Below are 13,936 nucleotides of genomic sequence, written 5' to 3'. Positions count from 1 at the left end.
AATGAGCAAGAAAAAAATAAACTCCTATTAGAACGTCGGCATTTGCTAAAAATTAAACCAACGCCTTGATAGTGTGATGGAAGCAGAGTGTGAACGTAAAATAATTATTATCAAACTAAATGGTTTTAAAGTGTGCCAGTGTGTGACTTCAAAAAATTTCAAACCTATTCGTCGCGTCAGTTTGACGTCACAATAGGGTCGCCGCAGCATACAGACACGCCATTTTTACTCGTCTCTGTACCCCGCGATTGCAAAGAGATTCGGGCGATTTATCGACTCGGTTTCTTAGTGAGTTGCAAAAAAAAATGCAAGGAAACCGAGGCCCTCAACAGAACCATGGCCCAAACCGTCACTCTGGCCAGGGAGACCATAAGAAACATGGGGGAAATGCGAACGGCCAGGAGCCGAGCGACACAACCCGCCCGAACGAGGCCCTCACACTGGACCTGCAAAGCTTCAGGAAGCCTGGTGAGAAAACCTTCACCCAGCGCAGCAGGCTGTTTGTCGGAAACCTGCCTGCCGGGGTCACGGAGGATGACATTGAAAAGCTGTTTGCAAAGTACGGCAAGGCCACTGAGGTTTTTGTCAACAAGGACCGAGGCTTCGGCTTCGTCCGCCTGGAGACTAGAATTATCGCAGAGATCGCCAGAGCTGAGCTGGATGATGCCCCGTTCAGAGGAAGACCCATCCGCGTTAGGTTTGCAACACACGGTGCTGCTCTTTCTGTAAAAAATCTGCCAGACTTTGTGTCCAATGAGCTGCTGGAGGAGGCCTTCTCCGTTTTTGGGCAGATTGAGCGAGCTGTGATCATTGTGGACGACCGAGGGAGACCTACTGGAAAAGGCATTGTGGAGTACACTTCCAAACCAGCTGCAAGAAAGGCTCTGGACAAATGCAATGATGGCGCCTATCTCCTTACAGCCTTCCCTCGCCCCATCATCGTGGAGCCTATGGAGCAGCTCGATGATGAGGAGGGTCTGTCCGAGAAACTCATAAACAAGAACCAGCAGTACCATAAAGAACGTGAGCAGCCGCCGCGATTCGCTCAGCCGGGCTCCTTTGAGTACGAGTACGCTATGCGCTGGAAGGCGCTGATGGAGATGGAGAAGCAACAGTACGAGATGGTGGACCGCAACATGAAAGAGGCTCAGGAGAAGCTGGAGGCTGAGATGGAGGCAGCACGACATGAGCATCAGGTGATGCTGATGAGACAAGACCTGCTGAGGCGGCAAGAGGAGTTGCGCAGGATGGAGGAGCTCCACAGCCAAGAAGTGCAGAAGCGAAAGCAGGCTGAGCTCCGGCAAGAGGAGGAACGCCGGCGGAGGGAGGAGGAGATGCGCATGCGCAATGAGGAGCTGATGAAACGTCAGCAGGAGGGCTTCAGAGGCAGCTTTCAGGGAGAGAGCCGCGAGCAAGACATGAGGATGCACATGGCCCCCACTGGCATGCCGGCAGACAGCGCAACTCTCATGGTGGCCCCGGGCAATGCCAGCATGCCTGGAGGTCAGGGGGGCTTCCCCAGAGGCCTCCCCGGACCAGGGGACTATGTACCAAACAAGCAACGCAGATTTTAAATCCTGTTTGCATACTCAACTGTTTTTTGTTTGTTTTTTCAAAGACATGATAGTTCTGAGATTCACTTTTGTCTTTTTTATTTTATTTTTTTAAAGTGGCATGTATGTTTATTTTCCCTTACTTTTGAATTAGCTTTTTTTTTTCTTAAACTTCTCAATTGAGCCATGTTTTCTTTTTTCCGTATGGGTATAAAAAGATATTTGTTCTGAATTTGTTGTTTTCTGTAATTAAATTCTATATGAAAACCTTTGAGAGTGAAGTTCCTTTTGAAAAGACAAGAACAAACACGCAATTTTTGGGATAGGTAAATCGACCAAGTTTGTCACTGATAAGCATTATAGGCCTGACAATACGTTATCATTGAGGAACTAATTCATCTTCAACAATCCCTTCGATGATTCACTAGATGGCGCCGATACTGTATGCAACCTAACCCAATATTTTATGTTGTAGATATAACTCTAAATCTTTGAGGTAATTACAGATGAGGTGGTCAAATATTGTACATAGAGGACCAACAAGCCATGACAAGGTGTTTTATTTTGTTTCTAATTTGTGAAGAGTAAGTTATTAATTAAAAGCACTATTGATCAGAACATGCCAACTTATCATGAGTCATTATTGCAGGAAAGGAATCCCCTTTCCTGTATCACCAAAGGTGTGTCACAGTCTGCAGACTATATGAGTCAATAAACTTAATTTCCTGCTAGCAAAGAGATGTCTTATCGATGTTTTCAATCAGACAAACCCACACATCCCTTTTTTACCTTATCTTTTACATATTTGCACAAATGCCATAATTTTGGTCATCCCAATTAGTCATGTCTGGTTGATATGTTTTAATTCTAAAATATAGCTCTGCTAGCCCCTCATTAATGTGTACTAATTTTCCCAACATTAAATGAATTTGTGAAGTGTTTTTGTGTGCAAATTGACAAATGTTCTTTTCAATGACCTGATTCTGTGGCAGTATACCATGTCATAGAAAATATTAACGCTTAAAGCAAACTCAAGATTTTTGAACAACTCTTCTGAAGAGGTTTCCATCCATCATTTTGAGCCTCCACTTAACCTATTGTGTGTATTCACATGCTATAGTATTCTGTACTATAAAACAGATTTATGGTAGAGGACATGTGCATTGTATATGGACCCCTTCCAATAAAAAAAAAAAACATCTGTCTCTGAAAAATATCACCCGTGATATTTATTGGAGAGCAGTAAAAGGGGCTGTATACAGACAGCAAACACAAGCGTGCAAACCTTATGGGGTCAAAGGTTAAGTGTTGATGTTTCAGCAGGTATTTTGCTCAGTCAGTTAAATTTTTCTTTTTTTTTTTGTATATTGATAATCTTATCTGAGGCTCATCTACCAAGTACCCACTAAAGATGTAGTCACTCAGATTTGCATGTTGGGACGTGCGAGGGGCTTTTTTACAAACGTGTCTGAATTGCAGATAGTTGAGGGGCTTCTTATCTTTACTGCGTAACATCTTTTCAGACAGTTAAGCAGGTGATGGTTCGAATCTTGCTGAGCAACGTAGTGAATGATTAATGGATTGTTAAAAAAAGAGAAAAAATATGATTAGTTTAAAATCAACACCATTAAAACAGCAAAGACTATTGTGATTTTTCACCTTATCTTTCTCGCATTACCACATAAATCACTTGTAAACACAGTAATGATATAGTTGTATGTTGAAAATATTCGGAGCAATTTTGTTAATATTGACATAAATTAATCAGGTGCTTTTTTTTTTTAATTGGGCATTTAAACATTTTGTTACACATCATGAAGTTGAAATGATTGGATAAATTGGAATGTAGAGTATAAGTGTAAGGTTGCCACAGAAACACAAAGTGACACATCATTGTGAATTGTTATTAAAATAAAGTCGTTTAATGACTTTAGCATGATTTTGTCGAACACAAAATAAGATTGCAAGGGATTTCTTATATTTCCTAATGTTATTTAATTGTAGAAGTGGAGGAAACACTTTTGTAAATGATGCTGCACAGTTCAATGAAGTGGCAAAACTGTACATTGTGCGGTGGTTTTTCAGCCAGTTTGAGCAAGGGAGTCCCTATCTGACCCATTTCTTCTTGTCTTTTTCTACCATTAAGTTTTATCATTCTTCCAAATGCTTGCGCACCTTTGCTCTTCACACACATGCAACACGCAGCTCACTTTTATCAAAGCTTTGACCTTGACATACGATAACAATGTCAATTACAGGTTTAAGTTTTGATTGTAGGATTTGATCGAGGGAACGATAATATCGACGTGACACGGCTGCCCCTGTCTTCTACCGTCATTTTTGTCCAGAGTTGTGTCGATGAACAACAAAATGCTGCAACCATCAGAAATAAAGAAATGATGACTTTAAGCAATTTCCCAAGCTTTACTGAGCCAAGGCATTTTACATTGGATAAAACTCACGGTACACCACCAAAAAATGATGAATACTACGAAAGTAACACTTTGTATACACACAAACCGACTGTTTAATTGTTTTGCCTGTCTCGAAAGACTGCTGGCATAAAAGAAACAAAGATATTATAGATTGATAGAATTAATCTACAATTCTTGAACCAATTCATTGAAATTGGATTGAATTTCTCACAAGAAACATGATGATCTCTCACACCACACTCGTGTGCCATGGCACCTTTGTTGGGAATCACTGGTCTAAAGGTCTGCGTATACAGACTTAATTTATATCCCTGGCAGTGGTGTGAGCAAAACACGTGATCGTAATATGATTCAAATTCATTCACATTATATTTGAGTTCCGCATAGTTGCAGAAAGCAGGGTGTGGTTGATATTCTAGTTTTTCCCAGTTGGGCCGCATCTCCAGGCAACCCTATCAACATCGCTCAGGTTAATCATCAGACAGTTATTGATCATCCATAACTGCCTCTGACCAAATCTGCTATCGGACCAGATAAGACCGTGACATCATAGGAGTGCTGAAACTGAACATGTCAGAATGTTTGTGCAATCCCAGCAGTGAACAGTTAGACTGGCAGAGGTGCGACGGGAAAGCAAGACGACTCGGATTTCCCTTCAAGTGGATGATCAAATGCAGGGACGGCAGTGATTGACACGCTTCGATTGTGACTGAGGATCCTTTTGTGGTTGAAACAGCAAAAGTCATGCGTCTTGTCGCAAGTCTGATCACTTTTCTGACATGCACGGTGAGAATGTCTTTATCAGTATATGGACACTTTTTTTATAGCAGTACTCTGCTTCCTATGAATCATACAGACAAAAATATTAGTACAACAGTATTATAGAAATGTGATATAAATTAGTATAATACTCCATCCTTTTATTTCTATCGCGTTTATATTGTGACTATGTGAGTTAGTCTAATACACTTTGTTCTGGATTTTGTTGTCAATTGTAATGTAAATAATCAATTTACATAAATACATGTGTTTATTCAAGCGTGTTAAATTTTTTTGCTGACCAAAAAAAACCTGACAAAATGCTTTTCAATGGATCATAAAAAGTGTGATTTGTACAATTTAATAATAATACAAACGTGTACTATTATTAAGGACGTGCTTTTCAGCTGCTTGTTTTAATACCACATTTTAGTAATGAGCATACTTTTAAAAGCCGGTAGTGTGTGGATGTTAATGACATCATAAATGTCAAATTAATCAACCTTGAAATGTTGCTGTTCATCATTTCTGTCGAGGTTGATTAGGTCGGTGCAGTGCACAGTACAGGCCCGACGCCAGGATGATAAACTTTATGGGGTTGACTGCTGACATCTTTGGAAGCTGTATAAGTCATGATAAATCAGATCTCATTTGTATTTGCAAATGTTAACATTTTCTTTCACTTTCATTAAAAATATTCGAAAATGGTGTAAATTAAGACAGAAAGTGTCGTAGAAGTAGAACAGTTGCAGATGATCATGTAGTAGCCTAATGGGGGAATTTTCCAATTGGTTGATAGCGTTCTTATGTGTAGCATAAATTAGGTCACAATAAGCAATGAATATATTAAAATTGTTTGTATGAACCTGTATTTGTTCTACCCACTTTGCCCCTACCGCCTCCCTCCACCAAAACATATCTGTGGTTGACACATGGCCATAACGCAGTTGGATTAGTTTATCAAAATGAAGAGAACTGTCAACTGTCATTATTTCTTGACGGTCATTCTCATTCCGATTGTGTTTCAGACTGTGCAGGTTCTTTCACAGACTGAGCATCAACCCGGCTACTGTGAGTTTTACGAAGAATGTGGCAAAAATCCTACAGTGGGAGGGACCCTCATCCCTCCCATTGTCCCCTGCCGAAATTACAGCCGGGCCCGAGAACTGACGGGAGAACACTACCGCAAACTTCAACAGGTCTGTAGTGATGGCGAGAAAATGAAACTCATAACAAACAAAACAACTAACCATCTTGTTAAACATGTTCCTCAAATGCAGGTGTGTCCGATGTTGGACAAGGGAGCTGGCAACACATTTGCATGTTGCTCCATAAAGCAGTTGTCATCCTTGGAAATGAGTTTGACCCTATCTAAGGCCCTGCTGGTGCGCTGCCCTTCTTGTGCTGAAAACTTTGCCCACCTGCACTGTATCAACACCTGCAGCCCAAACCAGAGCCAGACAGTCAAAGTCACAAAGGTCGAGAATGTCACTCACCTCGGAAAAACCCGAGAGGCTGTGGTGGCGTACCAGGCATACATCTCCACCACCTTTGCAGACGCCTCCTTCCAGTCGTGTCAAAACGTACGGATCCCTGCCACGGGAGGCTTCGCCATCGCCACCATGTGCGGCCGCTACGGCGCCAAGTTGTGCACCCCCCAGCGCTGGTACGATTTCCAGGGAGATACGGGCAACGGTCTGGCGCCACTGGACATTGATTTCAGACTCATAAAGCCGGGAGAAATGGAGGGAGTACCGAAGGGTGTGATTCCCTACAATGGGCAAGCCTTGAAGTGCAATGAGACCACGCCGTCCGGAGGTCAGGCGTGCTCGTGTCAAGACTGCAAAGGATCGTGCCCTGTCTTTCCACCTCCCCCACTGCCACCGGGACCCTTCAGACTTTTGGGCACGGATGGCTTCCTTGTCATTGCCATCATCTTCTTCTGCCTCCTGATCTTTTCCTTCATCTTCTTCCTTGTGGTTTCTTATTTGGTCAAGATGAAGAATAAGCAGGATGAAGAGAAAAAGAAGAGGAAAGGCAAAGATCAGAACTGTAACAATGTGAGTCAGCGGGCCATTCATCCGTCAGAGGTGACGTGTGCTGACAAGAACAGCATGGTCGCTCAGGCCTTCCTTAGCTCTCTGTTTCAGAAATGGGGAACATTCATGGCTACTTATCCCCTCATGGTTAGTTTCTGGTTAAAAGAAGATCACTTTCGTCCTGTATCAAAATGCTGGTTGTCACACAAAGTTGTCTGACTCGGTCATCTGTCCTCGCCATCTAAGGTGCTCCTGGTGTCGGCTGTCGTCGTCGCTGCGTTCGCCACCGGCCTCATGTTCATGGAGCTCACAACTGACCCAGTGGAGCTCTGGTCGGCTCCCAACAGCCGAGCTCGTCAGGAGAAAGATTTTCACGACAAACATTTTGGGCCGTTCTTCAGGACCAACCAGCTGATTTTGACGGCACCAGGCAGAAAAGGCCACCTTTATGACTCTTTGCTCTTTGGGCCACAGAACTTCAGTGGGCTTGTCTCCAAAGAGCTCATCATTGAAATGCTGCTTCTCCAGAAAAAAATACAGGTAAACGTCGCAGGAACCGATTAGAGGCTAATCAAGATGATTAACTACGTCTTTGATTTATTTTTTTAGGATATTGAGTTCTGGTCAGATGACCTAAATCGCACAGCAAGTCTGAAGGACGTGTGTTTTGCACCACTGAACCCCAACAACTCCTCCCTGACCGACTGTGCCGTCAACAGTCTGCCACAATATTTTCAGAACAGCCTGGACAACATCAATGCCAAGGTGAACATGACTGAGCTGGGGGAGACCAAAGAAGTGGATTGGAGAGATCACCTGGTCTACTGCCTCAAGTAAGCACTCCTGAAGATGCATGCAAACTGCTACAGCGTTCACTCAGAGTCCTTTTTCTCTCTGTGTCTTCTCAAGTTCACCTCTGTCATTCAAAGACATCACTGATCTAGGACTGAGCTGCATGGCTGACTATGGAGGTCCAGTCTTTCCCTTCCTGGCTGTCGGCGGCTATCAGGGTGAGCGGCTTGGAGCACCAACCTCAGTTTGAACAAGTGATTATCAAGTGATCGGCTTTAAAAGGGGGTTGTATTAAAATGGGAATTAGACTAAGGTGTCTATCGGATCAAGGAGTCCACCAGGATTCGTCTTCCAAGCCATACAACAAACTGCTATTTGACTGTAGATTTTGCATCCACATTAGTACTTATTTGAAAATAAATAAACATCATGCTTTCAAACATATTTGCCCTTCCAGGTGACGAGTACACCAACGCAGAGGCCTTCATTTTAACCTTCTCCCTCAACAACTATCCGAGGACCGACGTAAAATACAACGTAGCCATGAAGTGGGAGAAAGAGTTTCTGAAAATTGTCCAAGACTACCAGAGAAACCCGACCGCCAACTTTACGTTTGCATACATGGCAGAGGTGTGGTAAAAATCTGGAAAGTCACAAATGATGTTTTCCAGCAGAAAAGTATGGATCCGTTTCTGTCCACAGAGGTCTCTGGAGGATGAGATCAATCGGACTACAGCAGAAGACATTCCCATATTCATGATCAGCTACGCTGTCATCTTTGTTTACATCGCTGTTGCCCTGGGAGAGTATTCTTCTTGGAGACGCATACTGGTAAGACTTACTTACACATGGCATGGTCTATAGACAATCGTAGTTCCGAAGGAATTTTCCAATTGTCTGCATTTATTCTAGGTGGATTCAAAGTTTCTTGTGGGTTTTGGTGGGATTATGGTGGTTGGATGCTCGGTGCTGGCCTCCATGGGCTTCTACTTTTGGATCGGAATTCCCTCCTCGTTGGTCATCCTGCAGGTCGTACCGTTCCTGGTACTTGCTGTCGGAGCTGACAACATTTTCATCTTTGTTCTAGAATATCAGGTGTTTATTTTTTGTAGATCGTGATTCTTCCGAGTGCGTTTATCATGACTATTTGGTATGACGTTTTTGGTCACTTTGGCAGAGAGATGTGCGGCAGCCTGGAGAGAAAAGAGAGCAGCATATTGGCCGCGTGCTAGGAAACGTTGCTCCCAGCATGCTCCTGTGCAGTCTCTCTGAGTCTGTTTGCTTCTTTTTGGGTAAGGAAAAATATTCTTCTGCCATTCTAGACAGTTTTATCAATACATATCATATTCCTCAGTTCTAAAAGGATACTATGGCGCTGTACAATGTCATGGAGTGATTGGCAATTTAATATGTTGGCGGCCATGGCTCAGGCAGTAGAGCGGGTCGCTCAGAAACCGGAAGGAAGAACCCAGCTCCGTGTTGTTGTGTCCTTGGGCAAGACACTTTGCACACCTTGCCTCCAGGGTGTTATTGTAAATGAGAAAGCGTTCTCAATTGACTTACCTGGTAAAACATTGAACAAAATAAAATGAAAATAATTTTTTGGGCAATTTCTGTACAATCTGCCGTGTTTGGTTTTCCTCCAAGGTGCCCTGTCCACCATGCCTGCAGTGAAGACCTTCGCTTTGTACGCAGCTTTGGCTGTGCTTATGGACTTTGTTCTCCAGATGACAGCGTTTGTGGCGCTGCTCTCCCTGGACGCCCGGCGCCAAGACAAAAACCGCTGCGAGCTTCTCTGCTGCGTCACCGTAAAGACCCAGAAATCCGACAAGCCCAACGAGGGCTTCCTGTTGCCCCTCATGAGGAACTATTACGCTCCCGTGCTGCTGAACCGTTACATGAGATTCATTGTGGTACAACCTCTAAGAGTTACTTTCATTATTCTGACATCATATTAGCGTCATGTTCAAAAGGTGTTCCACCCCCACTTTCTCTTCAGATGTTGGTGTTCCTCTTCATGTTCAGTGCTTCTCTGTACCTCATGTTCAATGTGACAGTGGGTTTGGATCAGGAACTGGCGATGCCCAAGGTCAGTGCGATACAGTATTTGCAGACTGCACATAATCATTGTTTTTGCTCTTTTTATGATGCCTCACAAATGTATTTTCCTCGTCTGCAGGGTTCATATATGCTGGATTATTTCCAGTATTTATACAAATACTTGGAAGTTGGCGTCCCAGTTTATTTTGTAACAAAAAGAGGCTTCAATTTTGCCACAGTGGAGGGTATGAACGGTGTGTGTTCCAGTGTTGGCTGCGACCAGTTCTCAATGATCCAGAAGATTCAATATGCCGCCAATCACCCTGAACTGTGAGTCCTTTGTATTCAGAATCTTGCCGCTCAGATCATTCAATGCGACACAGCAAAAAGCATATTCTATTGCCTGACACATCCTTGAACCAACTGATATCATAGTAGCAACTTTTATATCTTCACAATCAGATCTGATAGTCAAAATGTCAGTTACATGATCCGCTCTGGGCTGATAAAGGTCACTTGTCACTGAGTGTGCCAAGATTAGAAAACGATTATACCTTTGATACGTGATACAAAGCAAATTTGACAGAACTTAAAAGTGACTATCCAGTATCCTCGTACAAAGTGGGTGATAGATATTTTAAAATTGAAATCAATGTGAAGGCCAAAAATTTATTTCCATCTACGCGCATGACATTTTGAATACCTGTATACTGTAAAATGCACTGTTATTGCCTTTTGTAATGTAAAACTGGACTAATATTGCTGGGTTAGTCTCTTTTACCAAGAGGCTGGATGCAAATTTGCAATGCTATTTACTTTGTGATACAAAGAAGCCTTTAAAAAACAAAATATTATATTTGTGAGGATTTTTAACTGAGGTATCACATATTGGCATTGTCCAATTAAAAACACATATCTACCATGAATGTTGTTTTTTCTTATCCAAAAAAACACTTCATCATTTTTACAACACATGACAATATTATTACACCTGTTTAATTCATGTTTACTCCAGTTAATTTATTATTTGCTCTGTAGATCTTACATTGGCATCTCTGCAAACTCCTGGGTTGATGATTTCATCGACTGGCTGAACCCGGGATCCAGATGTTGTCGACTTTATAGCTTTGGTCCAAATGCTGGAAAGTTCTGTTCTGCAGACAAATGTGAGCATGGCTGTTGATGATGCAATGCACATTCACCACGAGTCTACCGAGTCTTTTTACGACTTTCTAAATAATAAACCCACCATGCCCTCATATTATCATAGCTCCTCTTCTCTGTGGACGAAAGTGTATGAAGACCCCCGCAGATGGCGTCCTGCGGCCCACGGTGGAAGAGTTCAACCGATTTCTTCCTAACTTCTTGGCTAACAGGCCTGACCTGCAGTGTCCCAAAGGGTGTGTATTGTTCGTAAAGTGCAAACACAAAGTTATCGCGACCGACAAACTGCATACTCACTTGGCTGTGCTTTCATCGTGAAGAGGACTTGGAGCCTATGACACGGCTGTGGTGAGAGACGACAGTGGAGAAATTATTGGTGAGACATCTCCAAAATCAAATCACAGTCCAAACAGTTTTCACAAAGGGAGTCAACGTATATGTGGCGGCACCTTTATCTGTGCACACAGCTTCTCGCTTCATGGCTTACCACACACCTCTGAGCAACTCTCAAGAGTTCACTGCAGCACTATTGAGGGCCAGAGAGCTGGCTGACAAGATCACTGAGGGCATGCGGAACATAGAGGGAACCTCTCCGGACTTTGAGGTCTTCCCATACACGTAAGGAGTTCTTGCTCTTGACATCATTCTTTGTTTTCGTCATTTCATCTATCTGCCATGTCTGATGCAGCACCAAACTGTTGATCTTCAAATGTGTTCCAAACTGCAGTAAAGGAGACACAAACAAGCACATGGTTTACATATTCACATATTTTTTTCCCTCCACATTTCAAATATTTCAAATTCTTTTTAGGGGATTTAGCGCCATTTCCCCTCCGTTTTCTGTTTTTTTTTTTTTAAAGCAAAATCAATCGGAAACACTGAAACAAGACATCAAGATGTCAGTTTGTGTAAAACGGGCGGTGGGCCTACACATGATCAGATTAACAACCTAAATTTGAATATTTATTCCACATTACATAGTTATATTGTTGATTCTCTTGATTTCATAGCAATTATTTTTCGTGGACAGCTTCCAGTACTTTGTGCCATATGTGGATTTTTTTTTTTCAACCACTTAAATTTTAACCTCAGTATGTGCTGCCATGCCAACGGCCTTCACAATCAGTAATGCAAACTGTTGTAATCTTAACTAGTACAAGAGACAACTATATTTCAGTTCAAAAATGGATTCATATTAAACGTATCCATCTCTAGAATTGTTTTCAAGCAGACATACATGTGGCAGACATTCAAATGAGTACCTATAGCCAGTGTTGATATCATTAAAAGATATGTGAAAGCCACATCTGTTGATGATTTGAAACGCTTCCCCTCCCAGGGTGACCAACGTTTTCTACGAGCAATACCTGACCATCGTACCGGAGGGCCTCTTCAACATCTCACTGTGTCTGCTGCCAACATTCATCGTGTGCTGTCTGCTCCTGGGCTTGGACCTGCGCTCCGGCCTGCTCAACCTCATCACCATCATCATGATCATTGTGGACACTGTTGGGGTCATGACACTCTGGGGAATCCATTACAACGCAGTGGCCCTCATTAACTTGGTTACAGTAAGTAGACAGATTTGATGGTTAGTTATTATGTTGTTTTTTGTGTTGATCTTCTCGATTGCCATTGTTTACAGGCAGTGGGCATTTCTGTGGAATTTGTGTCTCACATGACAAGATCGTTTGCTCTCAGCACAAAACCCACTCATGTGGAGCGAGCAAAAGAAGCCACCGCCAACATGGGCAGTGCAGTAAGTTACAAAGTCTGCCATTGATATGAAGATGTTTCCAAGTCGCAGTCTTAGAGGATTTGCTTTGAACTTTGAAGGTCTTTGCTGGTGTTGCTATGACCAACCTGCCCGGCATCCTTGTTTTGGCCTTTGCCAAAGCGCAACTTATCCAGATCTTCTTCTTCCGCCTCAACCTGGTGATCACACTTCTGGGGTTGGCTCACGGACTCATCTTCCTCCCTGTGGTGCTGAGCTATTTCGGTACGTTTTATTATTATTATTTTTTTTAAACTTCGTCTACACGATTCATGAAAAGTTAGGGATATTCTCATTTTGGGTTGTATGACCTGATCAACAGTTCCATCACTTTTGTCAGTACACTTAATTTGAACCTTTTTTGAATGCATAACTAGTACTTCAATGTTTCAGTCATTTTTGCTTACCCGTGAAGCTTATAGAGCATTTTAGGATCATCCCAAAGGTTCACCAGATAGTGTACTCAAACTATATCATACAAACACTTAATCTCCATTTGTGCTTTAACCAGGACCTGGAGTGAATAAAGCCGTGCTGCTGCAGATCCAGCAGGCACAAGCAAAGACCTGCCAGCGATTGGAGCTGACAAGTCGAGATAACATGGGCTACGAAGACAATGAGAGAAAGTCGGAGCCTCACTCTAACGTTACAAAGGCTGCCGTTTACACTAATGGCCCATGACAGAGTATGACACACAAACAGAAAGAAGAGAAAATTGACCGTTTTTGAGCTCAAAACAACTAAACAGACTATTATAAAGCTCTGATGAGTAAATAAATACCTCTAACCCAAACCAAACTGGAGATGGACAAGCAAATAAGAGAGAATGCCAGGGTGGAAATCATTAACCTGACTACATACCTCCATTTGAAGTGGCCTGAAGCCCTGATCACAACAACTCACAATTGTGTATTGGACTCTCTACACTAATATGGGAAAAGAGTGAGCACATACCTCCTCACAAGCATTGCACTGTTGTTCTTTCATGTTTTAATTTATGTTAGGACAAGAAGTGGACCGATGTTTTGGGATTTTATACTTTTTATGAAATGTAATTATTTTGTGGATGTACTTTACATTAGCACTGAATTAAAGGAACACACTCCAACGTTTTCTCAAAATGCAGTTCAAAAACATAAGTTGGACTTTGCACTTTGATGCCTGTTTTGCAGGAGCTTTCTAATATGTATTGTCACTTACAGACTTTATTGTATTTTCTTAGTGAGGCAGAAAATAAATATACTTTCGCACCCAAACTGTACACATTGCACTCTAGCAAGGTTTGGTTCGGTCTTACAAAAGTGATAGCAGGTCCAGATATAACCTGTTAGTCGGTAGTTACGATACTGATCAAACTTCTATTCTATTTTCTTAAATACG

General features: G+C 42.4%; 2 protein-coding genes and 1 long non-coding RNA gene across 4 annotated transcripts; 2 read left to right on the top strand and 1 right to left on the bottom strand.

Moving 5' to 3' along the window:
• Positions 1-175: 175 nt before the first annotated feature.
• On the top strand, positions 176-1,824 carry nono (non-POU domain containing, octamer-binding). Its single transcript, XM_061279396.1, has one exon. It carries the CDS (start codon positions 306-308, stop codon positions 1,572-1,574), a length of 1,269 nt encoding a protein of 422 aa, XP_061135380.1. The 5' UTR covers positions 176-305; the 3' UTR covers positions 1,575-1,824.
• Positions 1,825-4,434: 2,610 nt separating this feature from the next.
• Positions 4,435-13,237, top strand: npc1l1 (NPC1-like 1). 2 transcript variants are annotated; one of them, XM_061279594.1, is made up of 21 exons: positions 4,435-4,774; positions 5,776-5,946; positions 6,028-6,933; positions 7,033-7,326; positions 7,396-7,619; positions 7,696-7,796; positions 8,036-8,208; positions 8,281-8,409; positions 8,491-8,673; positions 8,756-8,870; positions 9,226-9,491; positions 9,578-9,667; positions 9,758-9,948; positions 10,657-10,784; positions 10,889-11,018; positions 11,103-11,158; positions 11,250-11,400; positions 12,122-12,353; positions 12,428-12,541; positions 12,619-12,781; positions 13,068-13,237. In XM_061279594.1, the coding sequence occupies exons 1-21, from the start codon at positions 4,733-4,735 to the stop codon at positions 13,235-13,237; spliced, it is 4,029 nt and encodes a 1,342-aa protein (XP_061135578.1). In that variant the 5' UTR covers positions 4,435-4,732. The 2 variants fall into 2 exon arrangements, with proteins under 2 accessions (XP_061135578.1, XP_061135577.1); XM_061279593.1 differs by having other exon boundaries at positions 9,578-9,948.
• LOC133154698 (uncharacterized) lies at positions 10,632-12,267 on the bottom strand. Its single transcript, XR_009714509.1, has 5 exons — positions 12,150-12,267; positions 11,277-11,503; positions 11,080-11,125; positions 10,868-11,001; positions 10,632-10,772 (listed from the first exon to the last, which is right to left on the bottom strand). It is a non-coding gene; the product is annotated as an uncharacterized LOC133154698 (long non-coding RNA).
• Positions 13,238-13,936: the final 699 nt, after the last annotated feature.

This window comes from Syngnathus typhle, linkage group LG5 (assembly GCF_033458585.1).
Source record: "Syngnathus typhle isolate RoL2023-S1 ecotype Sweden linkage group LG5, RoL_Styp_1.0, whole genome shotgun sequence".
Classification (NCBI taxonomy): Eukaryota; Metazoa; Chordata; class Actinopteri; order Syngnathiformes; family Syngnathidae; genus Syngnathus; species Syngnathus typhle.
The sequence above is the reverse complement of the archived record's forward strand: the minus strand, read 5'-3'. Positions and strand labels throughout refer to the sequence as shown.